Source organism: Hippopotamus amphibius, chromosome 16, assembly GCF_030028045.1.
Source record: "Hippopotamus amphibius kiboko isolate mHipAmp2 chromosome 16, mHipAmp2.hap2, whole genome shotgun sequence".
NCBI lineage: Eukaryota > Metazoa > Chordata > Mammalia > Artiodactyla > Hippopotamidae > Hippopotamus > Hippopotamus amphibius.
The window spans coordinates 49,648,640-49,668,871 of NC_080201.1; the positions used below are offsets into that span (position 1 = coordinate 49,648,640).

Sequence of the window (20,232 nt, forward strand, 5' to 3'; positions counted from 1 at the left end):
ACGAACAGCTGAATAAATGGACAGGTAGACGGACTGGTGAGTGGATGGATGGTTGGATGTGCAGGTGGATGGATGAACATATGCTTGGATGGATGTTTGGAAAGATTGCTGGACAATGAGATAGATGGGTGGAGGGTTGAAGGGCTGGATGAAAAGATGGCTGGACAAACAGATGGGCTGGTGAGTGGCTAGATGGTTGGATGTTGAATAGGTATATGCACTTTCGGCTGGATGGGTGCAGGGGTGGATGGGACAGTAGCCTGTACACTGGCTGAGCACATAGCCTTGGGAGCCAGACCACCTCGATCTGAATCCTTGTTCTGCCATTTCTGGACTCTGTGACCTTGGGCAATAAGCTTTATTTTTCTTTGCCTGTTTCCTCATCATTTACAAATGGAAAATAATAATAGTTCCTACCTCCTGGCATTGTGAGGAGTGAAAGGGTTGATACACATAAAGCCCTAGATTTATCACGACAACAGGCTGATGGACAGATGATTGAATGGCTGAATGGACAGTGCATGATTGAACCAAGAAGGAAGGAACGGGGGGGAGGTGAACAGGGTCACGTACACTCACGAGACACCCTCAGACATTTTATTAGGGGCTTAGAAAGGAGTCCTGCAGGATCTTCCTCTGTGTTCCCAAGGGTTATGGCCCCAGGAATAGATCAGAGCTGGACATAGGACAAGGTGACATCACCCTGGATCTCCACCGTGTCCACCCTCTGGAAGGCAGAAAAGCGATGGGAGAAGTCGAAGAGGTGTTGGCCGTTGGCGTACACTTTGAAGCGATCCGTGCCACAGCGAATGGACAGCTGCAGGGAGAGGGGCGGGCATGAGGCCGGGGCCAGGACAGAGGCTTTGGAGGGAAGCGGGGAGAGAGACCCCAGACTCACATCAAAGAACTGTCCAGGGCCAAACGGGTTGTAGGAGACCTTCCTCTCCTCGGCTCCCCATGAGCCATTCAGAAAGCTGTTCCGGACCACGGCGTTCTCAGTCAGGCGGGGGTTAATGTGCAGAGCCAGGTCCCCCGAGGACCCCACCTTGAAGTTGATTCGAAAGCTGGGGGCAGAGAGGAAGGTAGGAGTGAGGCAGGTGGGGGGTGGAGAACCTCGCTGCCCAAGGAAGGAGTCTGCGGCCTGGACTCCCAGGTCTCCAGTGGAGGAGGGGGCTGAGGGCTCAGACTCCTAGGACTGAGGGATGAGGGGGACCAAGGATTCACACCTCAGTCTAGATTCTGTACCTCTTGGCTGTGGGGGGTACGTAGCCCTTGACAATGATGGTTCTTCGGGCTGTAAGCCCCCCTTGCAGTCTCCCATTAAATGGCACAGGCTGTGGGACGAGAACGTGTTGTCCCATCATCTCTCAGGTCCCCAGAAGCCAGAGGCAGGGACAAATTTTCAGAGAGGGGTGCTCCCTTGTCCTGGGAAACATCTGAAACCCGCAACCTCCACCCACTCCGGCCACCAACTCCACCTTCTTCCCACCCACCTCCCACCCCAAACACCCTCTGCCTGCTCTATTTCCTACCTTCTCGGGGCTCCCCGTGGTTCAGGACCCCCAGCCCACCCCCAGTTCCTGCTTCTCCACAAACTGCCCACCACAGAGCCCTAAACTGCTGCCGGAGACCTTACCGGGTTGAAGATCGGGGGTCCCTCCATGGTCTGTGAAATGAGGAAGAGGAGATATTCTATAATATTCGACAAATATTAGGGCACACCTACTGCATGCAAGCGTATCTCTAGGTGCTAGATTAGTACAACTGGGGATCCAATCTCTCTGACTGCCTCCAGTTCTTGCCACCCACGCCCAAATGGCCACACAACCCTCCCACTTACAGGCAGGCTACTTTGCTGTTGGTAGTACTGTCCGGGACCCTGCACGGAGGGACAGAAGGCATGACTGGTGAGAGACTGGGGGTCCTTTGGCTGCCCCAGGACCTCCTCAGCCACTGAGCCCCCACCTCACGGGGAAGTCCATCACCCACCAGCAGGTACTTACTGGGTACGCCGACATAGCCATGGGTACCTGTGGGCACAGAAGGAGAAGGAGGCAATGAGGGGGACCCCAAACGTGGGCCTGGAGGGTGTCAAGGATGCCTGCCTAGGGCTGCCCAACGCCACCATCCAAGGGAACTCGCGGTCAAAGGGTAACACCCAGATGGGTCATTCACAGAGAGGAACTCGTGGTGTTTAGGGATTGCCAGGGCACAGTGAACCTCACCCTACCCCGTGAGGGCAAGGCTGGTAAATTCTCTTCTTGTAGCCACCCCTGTCCTGGCTTCCTGCTGTCCCAGGACTCTCATCCACCCCTCTCCTCCCGCCTCAATCCAGGAGCCACACGATAAAGTGTGTACCCTCAGAACACCTCCCCCAGGTCCCCACACAACACCCTGTTCACCTCATCTCCAGCCAGAATTTGCCCCTCACTCTACGTGCCCACCCCGGGGCAGCTAGGTGCGCTTTAACCCGCCAAGTTCCTATTTCTTCCTTGTCTGTCTCAGGCTGAGTCTGTGTGTGAGTCTCTGTTTCTCAGTCTCTGTCACTCCTTGGCTCTGTCTCTGTTCCTCTCTCTCATCCTCATCTTCTCACCGCTGGTTCCTTGTGCCTGAAATACCTTCCCCGCCCCCCGCCAGACAGTTTTTATTCCCTCTTTCTCTCTGTTTCTAATGAACTCTTTTCTGCCTTGACTTCCATTTTAAGCCAGCTATTCTCAAGGTCCTTTAAAAATAGCTTCATTTTTGTTGCTTTTCTTTTTTTTTCTGGCTGCATTGCTGGGCTTATGGGATCTTAATTCCCCCATCAGGGATTGAACCCGAGCCATCAGCAGGGAAAGCGGGGAGTCCTCACCACTGGACCACCAGGGAATTCCCATGTTGTTTTTCTTTTTAAAATACATGGATGAGGGAATTCCCTGGTGGTCCAGTGGTGAGGACTCGGGGCCCTCACTGTGGGGGCCCCGGGTTCGATCCTTGGTCAGGGAACTAAGATCCCACAAGCCATGCGGTGTGGCCAAAAATAAAGAAATTAATTAATAATAAAATACACTGGTGAAGCACAAGAGTAAAATGAACACCCATAGGCCTGAGGCCATCCTGTGGATGAAGACATGCCCAGTGCTTCCTCATCAGGGAGGCAGAGCAGTGGTTTGATCTGTGCCTCTGCCACGTACAAGCGCTATGACCTTGGGTAAGTTACTGAAGCTTTCCATGCCTCAGTTCCCACATCTGTAGAATGGGACTGATGGTCGTCAGAGTACTCTCCCCTCGGAGGGGCTGGGGGACTTACAGGCTGGAAGCTCTCCACTGAAGGACAAGCCAGGGGTCTGGAGTTTGAGCTTCTCCCAGGAGTGCTGCTGTGGGGGTTCTAGTGCTTGTGTTTTGGTGGCTAATTATTCACCATGGATCTGGGAGTGGGGTTGCATGGTCACCAGGTGTGTGTCTGTTCAGCTTCCGTAGATGCTGCCCAGTTATCTTCTGAGGTACGAGAGTGCTGGCCGGTCCACAGCCTCACCAACCATTGGTATCGTGTACTTTTCTCATTGTAGCCCTTCTGGCGGGTGCACAGAGGTAGCTCTTACGATGGTTGGAGAATTTCCCAGCTGACTAATGAGGTTAGACGACTTCTCAGAAACATGTTTGCTACTGCTGTGGTTTTTGTCCCTCCATATCTTCACTTTCTGACCCAGCTTATACACCTACTTCTCCGGAAAGCCCTTCCTTACGACTCCCCAGGGAATTCCCCGGCAGTCCGGTGGTTGCGGCTCCGTACTTTCACTGCCAAGGGCCAGGGTTCAGTCCCTGGTCAGGGAACTAGGATCCTGCAAACCTCGCAGTGCAGCCAAAAATGTAAGTAAATAAATAAAATGATGGTGTAGAAAATGGTGCAAATACCTTAAAAAAATAAAAAGTAAAATGCTCTCCAAACCTCCCCCACCCCCGCATTGAGCACTTGTGGTCACCACCATTTGGTGACACATCCATCTTCCCAGTGGACTGTCTTGGTTGCTGCTGGGTCTGTGGCATCACCCAGCAAAGGGTCTGACACAGAGCAGGTGCTCAGAAAATAAGCGAAGGTGGGGATGAATTAAGGAAGAAAGCAAACGAACAAGATAGGGACACACCACACACCTGGCTTGGGGCAGGCTGGCCTCCGATGAAGTTGATTGACTGAAGCTTCAGGTCACCGTCCACACGCAGGTGGGTGACCATCTGTAGTGGCATCCGGTGCCCAAACTCATAGAAGGGATTCCCATTGACCACCACCTGGAGGGTAGGGGTAAGGTCAGAGTTGGCACCCATGACTGTAGGAAGGTAGAAAACAGGAAGCAGGAAACAGGGAGCTTTTTAACTTGGAGTCAAAAGTTTTGAGGGTGAGCTGGGATAGCCTCAGAGTCAGGAATCTTGAGTTCACCGATCAGAGGTCAAGCTGAGGTCAAAAGTCAGTTCACAGATTGGTGGGTGGATAAGAAGAGAGAATTTAGTCTGAGGATGGAGACTGGGAGAGAATTGAATTGGAGTCCTGGTTTTGGCACCAAATGATCGGGTGTCAGGTCTAGCTCTGACATGTCTTGGCTGTGTGACCTCAGGGAAGTCACTCACTTCTCTGAGCCTGTGTTTCTGCATCCATAAAATGGGATCTCGCTCTGAGATTGTTGGGAAAGCATGTCAAAGGCACTGTGGAAATCCTGTGTAGAGCCCTGCCTTGTTACCACATCTCAGAATACTTTAAGCTATCACGGTTCTATTTATACCGCTAAGCACTGAGCACCAACGAGAGCCAGCCCCCCCCAGGACAGAGAGCTTCCTACATGCTAAGTGCTTTACCCGCTGACATCAACATGGTGATTGGCCCGACAGCTCCATGAAGCAGGACAAGGCATTGTCCTGGTTGTTCAAGAAAGCAGAGGCTCCAGGTGGTAGAGTGACCAGTTCAAGATCATACACTGGGGAGTGGCAAAGCCCAGACTCGAACCCGTGTCTGGCCAGGCTCAAGCCCTGATGTTAACCTTGGTGATGAAGTTAGAAATCTGGTGTCCATAAGAGGGCAGATAATGTCCAGGCAGGTTCTCCTCCCAGGAGACTCCTCCCATGGGTCAGGCGGGGATGGATATGTACAGGGTGTCCGATGTGTGTCATTTATGGGGAGCCAGAGGTAGGCAACAGAGAAACCTCAGAGGGTGGTCACAGGGAGTCCTGCACAGCCATCAGAAGGGCCAGACTAGGTGTGACTGAGCAACATGGGGGCTGTCACACACATGTGACCAGTGAGAAAAACAGAGGGGTAGGCACAGCACGGGGTACATACATACTTAAAAAACAAAGGCACAGAAGCAGATCTGGATGAGAGGGTGAGGATCATGGCCTCCCCTGGGGCTGAGGGGCCTGGGATGCACATAAAGCGGCTTCTGGGGCCTGAGGGGTTCTGTTTCTCAGCCTAGGAGCTGGTTACATGGTGCGTTCTCTTTGTGAAAAGCACGGTGGGCAGTTTTCTGTACCTGGGTCGCACTTGAATAAACACTTCAAAAAAATATTCCCATAGCAGTAATCAATCACAGTGTGTGGCCCTTATTTGGACCCCGACTCAAACAAACTGTAGAAAACAGCAAACATTATGGCACTTATGAGATGACCGGATTGCCGGCTGGGTGTGTGGAAGAGCTGTCCATTTTTCAGGTCGATAGGGGCATCGTGCCTGTGTTTTTAGAAATGGAAATATTATGAATGAAATTATGTGATAGCTGGGATTTGCTTTAAAATAATATGGGAAGGTGGGGGGGGGAGACCCTCCCCCCCCCCACACACACACACTTCCCTGGCCGTCCAGTGGTTAAGACTTTGCCTTCTAACGAAGAGGGTTCGGGTTTGCTCCCTCACGGGGGAGCTCAGATGCCACATGCCTCGGGCCAAAAAACCAGAGTAATACAGAAGCAATATTGTAACAAATTCAATAAAGACTTAAACAAATAAACAAATAAACAAACAAAACGGGAGGGGAAGTGGGAAGTAGAGATGGGAGCTGAGGGACCTGGAGTTGACACTGTCAGCGCTGGCCAGGCAGAGGCGGGCTTCCCAGGACTCCGCGCTTCCTTTTGTGTGCGTTCAGAGCTTCCGATAGGAAAGGGCCAAAAGAGGTATCTCGCAAGAACACAGAGGAGCAAGATGGTATACGTGAAACACATGAGAAGGCTCTCCGCGGTGGAGGAACGGGCATGAGAAAAAGAGATGAGAGAATTTTTTTAAAAAAAGAAAAAAAAATTTTTGTACAAGAAAAACATTTAAATTAAAAAAAAACAAGAGATGAGAGAACTGTTTCATAGGCAGGAGAGGAGAAAAAGAAAAGAAAAAAGTGAGGTAGGAAGGGGGGAAGGGAGAGAGGAAAAAAGAAGAAAGGGAGAGAGGGAGGGAGCAGGGCGAGGCAGGAAGGAAGAGTGGGAAGGGGGGGGAGGGGGAGGGGGTAAGGGGGGAGGGGAGGCGCCGCCCCCGAGGCTCCGACCTTGTAGTGCTCGGCCAAGACCATGAACACCAGCTCGAAGGCGGAGCCCTTGCTGAAGGGCATGCTCCTTTTCTTCTCCTCGTTGCCCCACTTGCCGTCCTGCTTTGTGTTTAAGACCACCTTATCCCAGCCATCAAAGCGGGGATTGAAGTGGAAGGCGACGTCTGCCTCTGGGCTCTGTCCCACCTCGAAGTTAACGAAGAACCTGGCGGGACACGAAGGGCTGTTCCCCTGGCCGCGCCCGCCAGCGCACTGTTGACCCAAGACTGGAGGGGGAAATCGTGCCTCTGCACTCCGAGGGGCAGATCCCCAACGCTACCCCGTCGCTCACTCCCTTTCCTTAGGAGACCCGCTTCCCCCACCCAGCTGCAAAACTGCTACTGGGACGCCTGGTGTCTATCAGTTCAGGTCTCTCTGCCCCCTCCCTGGCTCCTGAAGGCCATTCCCCACGTGCAGCCAGAGGGACCCTGTGAAAACCCAAATCAGAGCACTGTCCACAGCTCCCTTCACACCAGCATCCCCCAAATTATTCCAGGGGGGCAGGCACACACCTGCCTCAGGACACTGGCTGTTCTTTCTGCCTGGAATGCTCTTCCCTCAGATACACCCCAGGCTCCCTCCCTCACCTCCTTAGGTCTTTTTGGAAAAATTCCCTGCCCCAGGAACCTTTCCCTTGCCACCTTATTTAAAGGGACAACGCCACACACCCCTCTCCCACATCTGCTCCCCACCTCCCTTCCCTCATTTGTCTCCATAGCATTTATCACCATCTGACATTGTATATTTGACTTATTTTTTATCTGTCTCCTCTATTAGGATGTCAGCTCCACAAGGACAGGGATCTTTGTCCTGTTGAGCACTCTGTCTCCAGTGCCTAGGCACAGAGTGGGTACTCAGTGGACACAGAAACAATGAACGAAGAAACAAGTCCTATGATATCACTCAATTATCATCACCATTTTAAAGCCATTAAAAAAAGCTGAGTTATTGTAGTGCTGACTATATGTCTCTATGTGTTTTACATATTGAATTCTCAAAACCCATTTTACAGATGAGAAACTGAAGCACACAGCTTTCCCAGTCACACGGTTGTTAAGTGACAGAGCTGGATGTGAACTCAGGTGGACCAGCTCTGAGCCTGTGCTCTTAATTCATGCTATCATACCCATCAATTCCAATCCAGTGTCCCAACTCTGGGGCCACCTGTCATGGTGAGTCTCCTGACACCTCCCAGCCCCCCTCCTGATCGGATCACCAAGCCCTGGACTCCCCAGACCAGGGCTGGTCTTTGGCCATCAGGTGCAGTGGCATAGAGCCCTCTTCTCAGCCAGGATGGAGGGAGGGAAATAGGCCTTCTGCACTTGGCTGGCAGCCCCATTTGTAGCCTCCTCCCAGCCTAGCTTGACATGGGGGAGGGTCTTACCTCTTCATATGCTCATTAGCCACTCCTTGGATGTAAATGGACATTCCAATTCTGAGGCCGCCTGGGATGGGAGTGTGGTAGGGCAGCGTCTGCAGAAGGGGCCAGGTGAGGGACCTCAAAGACCACCTGCCTATTGCAGCCCTTACCACTCATCCAGAAGCCCCTCCAGCCCCACTCCCTTCAGCAAGGGAGAGGAAACCAAGGGCCGAGGGATCAGTGTGAAGATGAAGAGGGCTGAGAGTTACAGGCAGACGTAAGTAGCCTGAGTGTCAGGGTGGGAGTAAGTCAAGCCCCAGGGTCAGTATTGGGTAAATCAGAGCCAGCAGTCGGATGGGCGCTTCTGAGGATCAGGGTGAGGGTAAATTGGTGCGTGGAGGTCAGGGTGGAGCTAAGCCAGGGACTAGGGTATCTCACCGGGTTATAGGTGGGCTGGTAGCCTGGTGCAGGGACAAAGGCCATCTTGAGAGGCTGGGCTGGTGGCTGCTACTGTTGAGAAGAGCTGCAGGAATAGGGAATGGTGGCAGATAGCAGGTGGGTGGCTTTTATACCTGAGGATAAGGGAGTGGCTGACAGGGCAGGATCCACAGTGTCCCTCTTCTGGGCATCCTAGGCTCACATCTTCTAGGACACCCCCAGTCTCCCTCCTTTTACCAGCCTCACTGGTAACCAGCCTCACTGGTAACCAGCCAGGACTCAGATCATCTGGGCCAGCCTGGGGGACTCAGCTCAGGACCCCCTCCTCTAGGCCCTTCTGCAAAGAGGAAGTGCTGGTGAACTTTGCCCCGACCAGGGCCTTATCAGAGCCCATAGAAACCTGGCTGGACCTTTGTTGTCAGAGTGAGGGTGAGGCCAGGAGGGTTGGGCAGGGCAAGACTAAAAGGAGTGGCCCGGGACAGATGGGCAATGGAAAAAAGTGAAAAAGCAAAGAGGAACTGGGCACTCTTAATACTCCCAGGTACTGTGAAAGGACCTAAATTTATTGCTGCGTGCCTCTACTATGTACATTATATTGTATATGTAGTGATTTAGATCAGTGACTCCTGGAGCCAGAGGTTCTGGGTTAAACTTCTTCCTCTGCCACTTCTTGACATTTGATCTTGCATCAGTGCCTTAACCTCAATTTGCCCATTTGCCCATCTGTTAAATGGGGAATAATAATAGTATCAACCTCATAGGGTCCTTGAAAGGAATCACTAAGTTAATACAATTATTCAGAACAGGACGTTGCATACAGAAGACACTAAATTAATGCTTGGGGCCTTCCTGGGCAGTCCAGTGTTCAGGACTCGGTGCTTTCACTGCCATGGCCCGGGGTTCTATCCCTGATCGGGGGAACTAAGATCCCACAAGCCCCCCACAAGCCCCATGGTGCCACAAAAAAAAAAAAAAAGAAAGAAAAAGAAGAAAGAAAGAAGAAAAAGAAAGGAAGAAAGAATGGAAGGAAGGAAGGAAGGAAGGAAGGAAGGAAGGAAGGAAGGAAGGAAGAAAGAAAAAGAAAGAAAGAAAGAAAGAAAGGAAAGAAAGAAAGAAAAAGAAAAGAAAGAAAAAGAAAGAAAAAAAAGAATACTTTAATGCTTGGTCTCTAGCCCTCATCCCAAACATAAATCCAGGACGTTGGTTTAGTTTTTATTTTATTTTTTTGGCCGCAGTACTTCGGCTTTTGGGATCTTAGTTTCCCAACCACGGACTGAACCGGGACCACAGCAGTGTAAGCGCCGAGTTCCAACCACTGGACCATCAGGGAATTCCCCAGGAGGTTGGGATTACATATGGAAAAGAAAATCCAAAGCTTAAAGAAGTGAGGCAGTTGACCCAAGATTGGGTAGCAGTGGAACCCTAGCAGGACTCCAGCATGGGATTCCAGTATGCTGTGCGGTGAGTAGACGCCAGGCAGGGTAAACGCCACCCTCAAGCCTGGAGCTGGTAGGAAGACCCGTCTGTAGCCTTTCAGCCCAAAGGGGACTCACATGACTTTCTGCCAGCCCTGGCCTGCCCCCCGCCACTCTGAATGGTCATCACCTGCAATGGCTCCCATTCCCACCGATCAAATCTCTATCCCTGTTACCCGCTTTTCTGCCTCGCCTCTCTCTGCAATAAGACACCGGGTTCTTTACATTGCTTTATTGTCCGTGGGGCGGAGATATAGAATGAGGAAATCTGTGTCATAAAGTTGCGAACTGGGAGACTGGCTGAGAAGACAGCGAGGTGACCATCTCCACTAATCCTCCTTCTCTGTGAACCAGGACACGCAGGCATGAGGAGGGACAAAGCCAGACCCTGGGCCTCTCAGAGCTTGGAGAAAGTGACGGTCTTCAGTTCCTTCTTCTCTATTAGGGCCTGGACAGACTTAACGACGTCCTCTGATTGCAGCATGCTCATGTTCCAGGATTTCTGGATAAAAACCGGCGGGTAATGGAAAGGATACGGGAGGATTTTAATTGGACCAATGAAAAATGGGAGAGAGCAGCGCACCAATCAGAGGACAAGGCCTGCAAGGGGCCGCTGTGCCCTGATTGGTCGTTCTGGGATCAGAGAAGGGGTGCGATTGGTCGGAGAGTCTCACCATGTAGTTGAGGCTGTCTGTCACCGAATGGTCACGGGAGTAGAGCAGGTTGATTTTGGTGCCCTGCACTGCCACGGGGCTCTTGCTAGAAATCTCGGCTGCCAGGGCGACGACCGCATCAAGCATGACCTCCTTGTCTGGGAAGACCCGGCTGAGGATGAAAGGAATTAGAAATGAGTGGTCTGAGAAGAGCTCTCCTTTCCCTCCCATGGAAGAAGAAGTGGCCAATCACAGTAGAAAGCGGAAGACAGTGCGGTGAAATGGGCCGATCAGAGCAGGGCAGTAGACTCCAGACTCCCCCCTAGAAAGAGGAGGCCACTTGGAATCCCTCAGTTAAGGTACACGGGGATTCAGAGAGCCCTAGCCAGGGCTGACTGCCCCTGAGCTCTTATCCAGCACAGGCCTCGGCCCCTACCTGACCAGCCCACTGTCCAGGGCCTCATCAGCCATCATCTTGCGGGCAGTGAAGGCCAGCTCGTTGACCAGGCTGCAAGAGGGCAGGGCGTGTCAGGAGATGGCAGACATCCCAGGTCTAGGAGATGCCCTTCCCCAGGCTCCTCTCACCCACCTCTGGTTCCCGATGACTCTGGGCAGTCGCTGCAGGGTTCCCACATCCGCTGCCAAACCTAGGTCCACCTCCTGGGGGGGGAGCAATTGTGTCTGTGCTTGGTTTCTGCCCAGTATCGTCCCCCATGCTACCTCAATAGCCATGAAATTCTGCATTTACTGCAGAGTTCCCACCCCACCCCCACCTCAGAGACTCCCCTTCCAAACACCGTTTCATTCCCATCCACGTACTTTTGCCCACATGCATTCCCTGTCTAGAATACAGCCCACCTTCCGATTCCTCTGCCCTCCCAATTCTTTGAAATCAGCTGCATCTATCTCTAGAGGGAAGCCTTGCCTGCCCTGAGCCCCCTCCATTCATGACCTCCAGTCGTGCCTCCCCCCCACTCCAGCACTGACCCCAGCAGCAACCCCAGCCTCCTCCCCTCCCCCCCCCACCGTTACTCACTACTGACCTCACACAGACTGCGTGACCTACCTTTGACGTCCCCCCGACCAAGTGTTACTTTTTGGGGGGGCTCTGTGGCATGTGGGATCTTAGTTCCCTGACCAGGGATCGAACCCACGCCCCCTGCACTGGACGTGTGGAGTTTTAACCACTAGACCGCCAGGGAAGTCCCAAGTCTTACTCCTTAGGGTTCAATTCTTTGGACTAACTCTTCCATGAAGCCATCTAGGCTCACTCCCACCCCCTTAGTGTGCTCTGTCCCTGCTCTGACCTGTCTCTGCCACTCACTTCCCAGTTCTAAGCAGAATCCAAGGAAGCAGAAGCTTGGGAGAATGGCTCACCTTCACCTGGAAGTAAGCATCCTGGGTACAGTACCGGATGTCACAGGCAGTGATGAGATCCACTCCTGGGAAGTAGAGGGCAGGGACACGAAACAACCACAGGACGGATCCCCAGATCGTGGGGTTGCACCTCGGGGCAGTCTAACTAGCAACAGATCTGGGCGGGGGGCTCCAGACTCACCTGCACCAATGCAGCCCCCATGGATGGCGGCGATTACCGGCTTTGGGCACTGAAAGTGGACAGGAGGAGCGGGGTCAAGGCTGGTCCAGGAGTGGCAGGTGGCGGGGATGCCCTGCTAGCCTCCCAGAGTCACCTTCTCAATGACGCTGAAGGTCTCTTGGTATCTGCTGAGGAGGCTACGGAGGTGCCAGCTGATGCGGGCCACGTCGTCTCCTGGGGGCTTTAGGAGCCCCGAGGCCATGTCCACGAAGTCGATACCTGGTGGGGAGATGTGGGGAGGCTCACCTAGCCTCCCAGTCCCCACCCATTGCCCCGACTAGAGTTCAGAGGCCAGGGAAACCACCATAGTGGGGAAAGCAACGCACACAGGACTTCTGGAGGGATGGCGTTCGGGGTGTGACGTCAGTACAAGCTAACATGTATTCAGTCTTTGCTCACTCTGGCCTCACAATGACCCTCCAAGGTAGGTCCTATTACTATCTCCATTTTACTGGGGGAGCAACTGAGGCACAGGGAAGTTAAGTTGCTTGCCCAAGGTCACACTAGTTTGTGAGCAGTGGAACTGGGATTTCAAACCCAGAACTATGCAGCTGGCTCCAGAGGCTGTGCTTTTCACTGTGATGCCAGATGGCCTGGGAGTCAAGGATTTGGGCACGAGCAATTGCATCAAAGGTGGGAATGTTTCCTGAGATGGGAAGACCAGAAATGGAGCAATTCTGCGGCTTCAACTTTAAGACAATCCCAAGTCTGACCTTTCCTCCACTGACCTGCCCCCACACGCAGCCAGAGGGCACTTGTGATCGCCTCAGGGCCCTCTCTTCTCCCACCCCCACCCCCACCCCTCTTACTTAGAATAAAATGCGAGGTCTTTTGCCAAGAACTTACCAGCTCTGCACAAGCATCATTTCCAGCCTATTCCACTGGGCACACAGGCCTCCATCAGCTGTTCCAACAACGCAACACACTCCCTCCCCAGGGCCTTTGTGCCTGCTCTTCCCTCTGCCTAGAACAGTCCTTCCCCAGCGACGCGAAGACGGACTCCATCATGCTGTTCAGGCCACAGTTCAAAGGTCACCTCCTCAGAGAGGCCCCCTCTGGCCACCCTGGCGAAATAGCAGCCTGTCACCCTTCATCTCCTTTCTCTGCCATATCTCCCACACTGCCCTCTTGTTATCACATAATTGCATGCTTATCTCGTTTAGTGCCTGTTTCCCTTTCTAGGATGTGAGATACACGAGCAGAGGAGTTGTCTTCCCTACCCCCCACCCCCAAGGAGTCTGGCTTTTTACCCACCATTGTATCACCAGTGCCTCACATGGCCTAGCACATACCAGGTGCTCAAGAAGTGAACAATACAGACAACGATCTCTGACCCCATGGAGCTGCCCTTCTACGGGGGAAACAAACGAGTAAGAAAACACATTTTGTCCAGTGGCAGTAAGTACTAAAAGAAAATTAAAGGAGGAAAGTGGAATGGAGTGTGTGTGTGTGTGCATGTACAGTGAGGCCTGTCGCAGCATTAACTGGGGTGGTCAGGGACCCTCTCACTGAAAAAGTGACATATGAGTAAAGGTCTGAAGGACCAGAGGGAGGGAGCTGTAGGCATATCTGGGATAAGAGAGTTCTAAATGTCAGGAACAGCCAGCGCAAAGGCCCTGTGGTAGGAATGCCCCTGGTGTCTGTGTGAGGACCATTGAGGAGGCCAGTGGAGTCAAGTGAGCAAGGGGGAAAGCAGGAAGAGCCAAGGTCAGAGAGGTGACAGAGGCAGACTCTGTGGGGCCTTGTGGGCCAAAAGGAGGACTTTGGCTTTGACTCTGAGTGACGTGAAGCTAATGAATGGTTCTGAGCAGAATTTTCTTCTTCCTGAGATCAATCATTCTCATCCTTTTGCCGGGCCTCTGAACAATGCTATCTGATAAACCTGAAAAATCATTCCCACATTCAGCCACACCCCCGACTCTCTGAGGCTTTGTTGCCTCCATAGTTTGTTTAAGTCAACGAGAGCAGAGGAGTGTTGACTCAGGATAGAGCTGAATTTGTGCAAGTTAAACACGGGTAAGACGGAACTTCTCTGTGTGACGTTGGCCAGGTCACTCCATCCTATGGGTCTTGGGTTTCTGCTCTGAAAGATGAGGCTAAAATCCTCCCAAGAGCTGATTGGGCTGCAAGGATTCAAAGGACGGAGGCCAGGGGCGCTTTGAGCATGCCTGGCATGTAACGGCATCACAACAGTTACAATTATCACATACACTTGCATCTCAGCCGAGGCCAGAACCACCTGCATTAGCCTGCAGGCATCTGCCGGCTTCCAAACCAGGTCTGAGCAGCTTGTGTGGTTCAGCGCAAGCCACCCTTACTCCCAAAACAAGCCCAGCTTGGCAGCTTGCGACACCTCCTCCCACTGGCTTTGCTGGTTTATCCACCCCTCCCTGGATCTGCAGAGGTGGGTGTCTGCAACCCCTTGGAATAAAGGGCCCCAGATCATGGTACAAGGTGTCCCCCTCCAGAGTCAGAACTCATTCCAGAGGATTCCCCCCATCTTGTTCCCTGGGAGCCTCTAAATGTTTCAGATCTCCTTCATCATCACAATTAAGTTATTTATAATCATCAAGGTAACAGCTATATCAATAAAAGTTTCATGTGAATGAACATTTTATGCCTAGTTTAATCCTCACGGCAACCTGATAAGGTGGGTGCTCACAGCATCTCCCTTTTCTTCAGATAAGGAGCCCACAGAGAGGTGAAGGTGTGCGCAGGTGGCAGGGGTGGGAGGTGGCCCGCTACTTGGGCCACGTACTTTGAATCAGCCTGCCAGACATCTGGGCCACAGTCACTTAGCGGCGAAGGGCAAGGATCCTGCAACCAGGCAGCCCACGTTCAAAAATCCCAGCAGTGAGAACTGGGTAAGTCTCTTCCCCTCTCTGGGTCTCCGTTTCCTCACCCATCAAACGGGAATGAGGACTGAGCCTGTCTCATACGGTTGTGGTGAGAATTAATTAATATGTGTAAAGTGCTCAGAGATACTCTGCAAACGTAAAGAAGTGTGAGCTGGTTCTTCTTTTTTTTTTTTTTTAATTAGTAGTTTCATTCTATCGTTGAAATTGCTAAGTAAGTTGAGTTTCTTCTTTCTGGCCTTCAGGTCGAAAATGGGATGAGACAGCCACAATCAGCTGAGAGCCGAAAGGTGAGGCCCCCAGGCCTGCCACAGCTACAGACGAACCCCCATCCTGCACTTCATGAGGGCAAGGGGTCATAAACAGGGGCTGCTTTCTGTTTCAAGGTCTGTGGCACCTAGGAAGGGGGCTGGCACTGGAGTGACCTCGCTGAATGTTGAAGGGATGAACAAAGAATGAAGGAGAACAGACAAGAGTTGTGGAAAGAAAACAAGGGACACCTGAAGATGTTAACAGAAGAAACAGAAATACATTGGTGACTGTATGTCTTCCCCACTGAACTGGGAACTCTAGGAGGGCAGGGCCTGGGCTGCCTCCGTCACCACTGGGTCCCCAGCGCTAGGCGGGGCTCTGTGCAACGATCAGTGTATGTGAGCCTCCACTTCGGATACGGACCCTCCCACAGGTGCCAACCCTGTGCTCTGGCTGGACAAGATCCAATTACCCGCAGGCACCAGGCAGATTCTGGAAGAAGTGACTGGTCAAGTGAGTTACCTGTTTTTAAAAAAATTTAACTGAGGGCAGGCTGAAGTTGTGCTTGAAGAACCAGAGGACAAACAGAGCCCAGGGTGACCCCAGCTGGTGCAAATTGAGGGGGGAAATCCCAGAAAGCAGAGAGCCAGAGAGGGCAGCCCCAGATTTTGTGTATAAGCTCTGTCCAAATCTCTTGTTGACCCATGAAACAGGCATGCGGCCCAGCAAATAAATTTAAAAACCAACTCCAACTTAGCTGCTAACACAGGAAACTCAACACTCTGGAATTATGTAATAGGATCCAGAATTTCCACATCATTTTCTCCCATATTCCAAACTCCAGGATACAATCTAACCTTACTCTGAAAACAAAGAAACAGGAAAATGAAACCCATTTTTTTTCAAGAGAAAAGATAGGAAACAGAGATTGACACCAAGGCGACCCAGATGTTGGAATTAGGAGACAAAGATTTTAAAACAGCCATTTTAACTATGCTCAATGATGCAAAGAAAAATATGACTGTGGGTCCAGTGGTTAAGAATCCGTCTTCCAATGCAGAGGACGCGGGTTTGATCCCTGGTCGGAGAACTACGATCCCCCATGCCACATGCCGTAGGGCAACTAAGCCCACGTGCCGCAACTACTGAGCATGCAGGCCACAACTAGAGAGAAGCCCGCTCACTGCAATGAAGATCCCAAGTGCCGCAACTAAGACCCGATGCAGCCATGAATAAATAAATGATATAATAAATAAATATTTTTAAAAATGATTGTGACAAACAAAAAGATATGAAACTTTAGCAGAGAAATGGAAAATATAAAAAAGAACAAAATGGAAACTTGAGAACTGAAAACTACAATACAGGTATACCTCATTTTACTGTGCTTCACAGATACTGTTTGTTTCTTTTTTTTCTTTTAATTTTTTGGCTGCATCACGCAGCCTGTGGGATCTTAGTTCCCCAACCAGGTATGGAAACCATGCCCCTTCCATCCCTGAGTTGGAAGTGGGGAGTCTTAACCACTGCACAGCCATGGAAGTCCCACAGATACTGTGTTTTTTACACATTGAAGGTTTCTGGCAACACTGCGTTGTCAAATGGTTAGCATTTTTTAGCGATAAATTATTTTTAAATTAAGGTATGTACACTTTTTTTAAGACATAATGCTACTGCACACTTAACAGACTAGAGTATAGCATAAATGTAACTTTTATATGCACTGGGAAAACAAAAAGTTCGTGTGGCTTGTTTTATTGCTGTATTCGCTTTATTGTGGTGATCTAGAACTGAACCCACAAAGTCTCCGAGATATGCCTGTATCTGAAATTTAAAAAAATCACTGGATGGGCTTAACAGCAGAATAAAGATGACAAAGGAGTCAATGAATCTGGTCCATGGAAGTTATCCAACCTGAAGAACAGAACTGTGGGACAATCAAAAGATCTAACAGCCATGTAACTGGAAATCAGTTCATGTGGGCTGAATAATTAATTGTATGATTAATTGTATGAAAGCATGTAATTTGTTTCGTTTTAAGTTTTTGGCTTGCAGGATCTTGGTTCCCCAGCCAGAGATTGAACCCGGGCCCCTGCAGCGAAAGTGCCAAGTCCTAACCACTGGACCACCAGGGAATTCCCAGAAAGCATATAATTCTTATAACACAATTTACTGACATAAAAAAATAGGCTCTGAGTAATTAAGGGCCTCAGAGTCAGGATCAAGGCCATAGATTCAGGGTGAAAACCCTGACGTTAGAGCCGATGATCCTGTCATGTTCTGTTGGACTAATTTCTTTTCTTTTTTCTTTGTTTTCGCTGTACCACTCAGCATGTAGGATCCTAGTTCCCTGACTAGGGATGAACCCGTGCATCCTGCAGGGGACGCTCGGAGTCTTAACCACTGGGCCACCAGGGAAGTCCCATGGACTAATTTCTGTATTTGAAAATGATTAAAGTGGAAGTTAGAAGCTGCTTAAAACGCTAATTATGAAGCATTACTCTATTCCCAGGAGCAGGGGAGACTGGCGAGGGTGGGTGTGGAAAGCACCTGGTACCTGAACTGAACATTTTTCCTGCACCAGAGATCACCACAGCACGACAGTCAGCATCTTCTGCAATCTTGTTGAAGCACACCACCATCTCACTGTGGAGGGGGAAAAGGGGGATGGCTATGTCTGCGGTGGGAATCCCCTGCCCCCTGGCCCACCCCTGGCCAGTCCCTTAGCCCCTGCCTCCTCCCGCAGGCAGCTCTCCAGGATCTGCTGGCCAGACCTCCAGAAGGCCTTGTTCATGGCGTTTCTCTTCTCCGGCCGGTTTAACTGCACATGCAGAACGTGTTTCTGGGCAGGTGTCACCCGAAGGGACTCATAGCTGTGGCCTGGGGCTTGGTCAGGGGCCGCTTTGGAAGCCTCATCTTGTGCAAAGGAACTCATGGGACGAAGGCTAAAGCTGAGACCCAAATTGGTGGGGGCTGTCAATCCTGGGGAGATAAAGGAAGGAAGAGCTTTTGATGACCCCAGATTGGCAGCACAGCACCCTCAAGAGCAGAGGGCACACATCTCAGTGACACTAGATTGGGGAACACAGGCCCGTTAGAGGCCTTGGTTTAGGGAAATACAGACTTAAGATTAGGGTGCACTTAACAGTGGCCTCGGTCTGAGGACCGCTTCAGACCCGTGATCATGGTACTGACCCCAGATTGGGGACACTGGGCCGTCAGTGACCCGATTGTAAGACACAGGCCCTTTGGATGGGGGCTCAAGGACCCCTGAGTTTAATAAGAGGCTCGGACCCTGCGTGACCCGGGACAAGCTTCCCCATCCGACTGTCGCTATGACAGCACGGCAGCTCAACGGACCGCCAGAGGTCAGAAGGTGACTCACGCCTGGCCAACAAGTCGCGGAGTCTCCGAGAAGCCGCTATCACCGCCGCCATTGCTGCTGGTATGCGGGACTAAACCGAAGGGACGACGCTAAGGGGGCGGGCACAAAAGGCCTCCATGTTTGGTGAGGGCATAGAAGCCGCAGCCTGACGGCGGTGAAAGGCCTCTTCCCGCCATCTTTACTAAGGGCAAGCGGAAACAGCCTTATTGATTCACCGGCCATTAGAGTGACTCGCACATGGAACCTTTGGCCCAGTAGGAACCTGGCCTAAGAAAATAGTTCACACTGCTTTTGGACATTCTGTACAAAGTTCACCACAGCTGTTTTATGATGGTGGAGAAATTGGAGACAGCTGAATGTCCAAGGGCATAATGGCAGAATAGCTGCAGCCCTTCAAGTTTGTAATCATGCATTTTTACGATATTAACTAAAAAGAAAAAATGTTACTACTGGGTTTATCCACGTTAAGGGAATGGGACTATTGACGGGCCAACATTAAGCGCTGACTGTATTAATCTCAATTGCTACACCACCGCGGGGTCGTACTATTTTCCGTTGTATGCTGGCTAAACCGGCGGCGGCGAAGTCACTGGTTCAAGGTCTCTGGGCTTCAGGAGTGCTCTTTAAGAGGGGATTTATATAGCTCTTAAGTACATATTATTAAAATAATTTCTTTAAAAAATGAAATCACTTTGTAAAAAGCCAGTTGGCCCAAGAGCATAAAAAAAGTGCTGTAAAAATGCTTAAATATGCTTTCTACAGAGGTGTTCAAGGAGGTGAACAGATGTCTCTGGCAAACGGGACTGTAATGAATATTTTTCTTTCCTTTTTGGCTGCACTGCGCAGCACGCTGAGCTTCCCAGACCAGGGATGGAAACTATGCCCCCCTGCAGTGGAAGTGCGGAGTCTTTAACCATCAGGCCACCAGGTAAGTCCTAGTTTGTCTTTTTAATGTGTCAGATGGGTAGGCTCTTTTGGAAAACAGAACTGTTTGGTTGTACAGAGGTAAACTCTGGAACCACTATGCAGATACCAAGATGAGAGAAAAAATGTAAAGATGTAGAACATTTAGTTCGGTTGGTGTAAAAAGATGGTTACAGATGGCTGTACATACATAGAATACAGTATATGCGTAGAATATCTAAGAGACTCATAACTGCTAACATGGGATGAAAACTGGGTACCGGGAGACAAAATGGGGAAATTTGCTTTTTACCCCCTTGATTAGCTTAAAAAATGTAGTAGATTCATAAATTATGGCTGCAAGGTGACTAGTTTCTCCTTGTCCAGAGGTCCTGTTTGAAGCTTCCCTCGATGAAGCAGTTTATCTGATAAATGCCATTTGACTTCAGCACATGCTAATGTTTAAAAACTCTACGGGAGGACTTTCCTGGTGGCAGTGGTTAAGAATCCACCTGCCAGGACTTCCTAGGTGGCGCAGTAAGAATCCGCCTGCCAATGCAGGGGACACGGGTTCGATCCCTGCCCCGGGAAGATACCACATGCTGCGGAGCAACTAAGCCGTGCGCCACAACTATTGAGCCCATGTGCTGCAACTACTGAAGCCCACGCACCTAGAGCCCATGCTCTGCAACGAGAGGCCACCGCAAAGAGAAGCCTGGGCACCACAATGAAGAGTAGCCCCTGTTTGCTGCAACTAGAGAAAGCCTGTGTGCAGCAAC

General features: G+C 51.0%; 2 protein-coding genes across 2 annotated transcripts; both read right to left on the minus strand.

Annotated features, from left to right (window-relative positions):
• Window positions 1-610: 610 nt before the first annotated feature.
• LGALS4 (galectin 4) lies at window positions 611-10,063 on the minus strand. The gene is made up of 11 exons (XM_057712724.1): window positions 9,985-10,063; window positions 8,334-8,418; window positions 7,920-8,008; window positions 6,497-6,701; window positions 4,132-4,266; window positions 2,004-2,030; window positions 1,841-1,879; window positions 1,637-1,666; window positions 1,246-1,334; window positions 899-1,064; window positions 611-817 (listed from the first exon to the last, which is right to left on the minus strand). The coding sequence occupies exons 2-11, from the start codon at window positions 8,376-8,378 to the stop codon at window positions 671-673; spliced, it is 972 nt and encodes a 323-aa protein (XP_057568707.1). The 5' UTR covers window positions 8,379-8,418; window positions 9,985-10,063; the 3' UTR covers window positions 611-670.
• ECH1 (enoyl-CoA hydratase 1) lies at window positions 10,026-18,639 on the minus strand. The gene is made up of 10 exons (XM_057712723.1): window positions 18,551-18,639; window positions 17,940-18,147; window positions 17,723-17,811; window positions 12,153-12,277; window positions 12,020-12,068; window positions 11,839-11,903; window positions 11,051-11,121; window positions 10,898-10,969; window positions 10,483-10,633; window positions 10,026-10,310 (listed from the first exon to the last, which is right to left on the minus strand). The coding sequence occupies exons 1-10, from the start codon at window positions 18,600-18,602 to the stop codon at window positions 10,206-10,208; spliced, it is 987 nt and encodes a 328-aa protein (XP_057568706.1). The 5' UTR covers window positions 18,603-18,639; the 3' UTR covers window positions 10,026-10,205.
• Window positions 18,640-20,232: the final 1,593 nt, after the last annotated feature.

What these genes read in the sequence shown, in the direction of transcription:
- ECH1 (XM_057712723.1), bottom strand. Translation starts at nt 18,602, where the DNA reads ATGGCGGCGGTGATAGCGGCTTCTCGGAGACTCCGCGACTTGTTGGCC. An exon ending in AGGAAAAATGTTCAGTTCAG is followed by an intron (nt 12,278 to 17,722) that starts GTACCAGGTGCT and finishes TCTCCCCACCAG; the next exon opens with GTATCGACTTCGTGGACATG. An exon ending in ATGCTTACTTCCAGGTGAAG is followed by an intron (nt 11,122 to 11,838) that starts GTGAGCCATTCT and finishes CTCCCCCCCCAG; the next exon opens with GAGGTGGACCTAGGTTTGGC.
- LGALS4 (XM_057712724.1), bottom strand. Translation starts at nt 8,378, where the DNA reads ATGGCCTTTGTCCCTGCACCAGGCTACCAGCCCACCTATAACCCG. An exon ending in GCTAATGAGCATATGAAGAG is followed by an intron (nt 6,702 to 7,919) that starts GTAAGACCCTCC and finishes GTGTCCCGCCAG; the next exon opens with GTTCTTCGTTAACTTCGAGG. An exon ending in GTACCCCCCACAGCCAAGAG is followed by an intron (nt 1,065 to 1,245) that starts GTACAGAATCTA and finishes CTCTGCCCCCAG; the next exon opens with CTTTCGAATCAACTTCAAGG.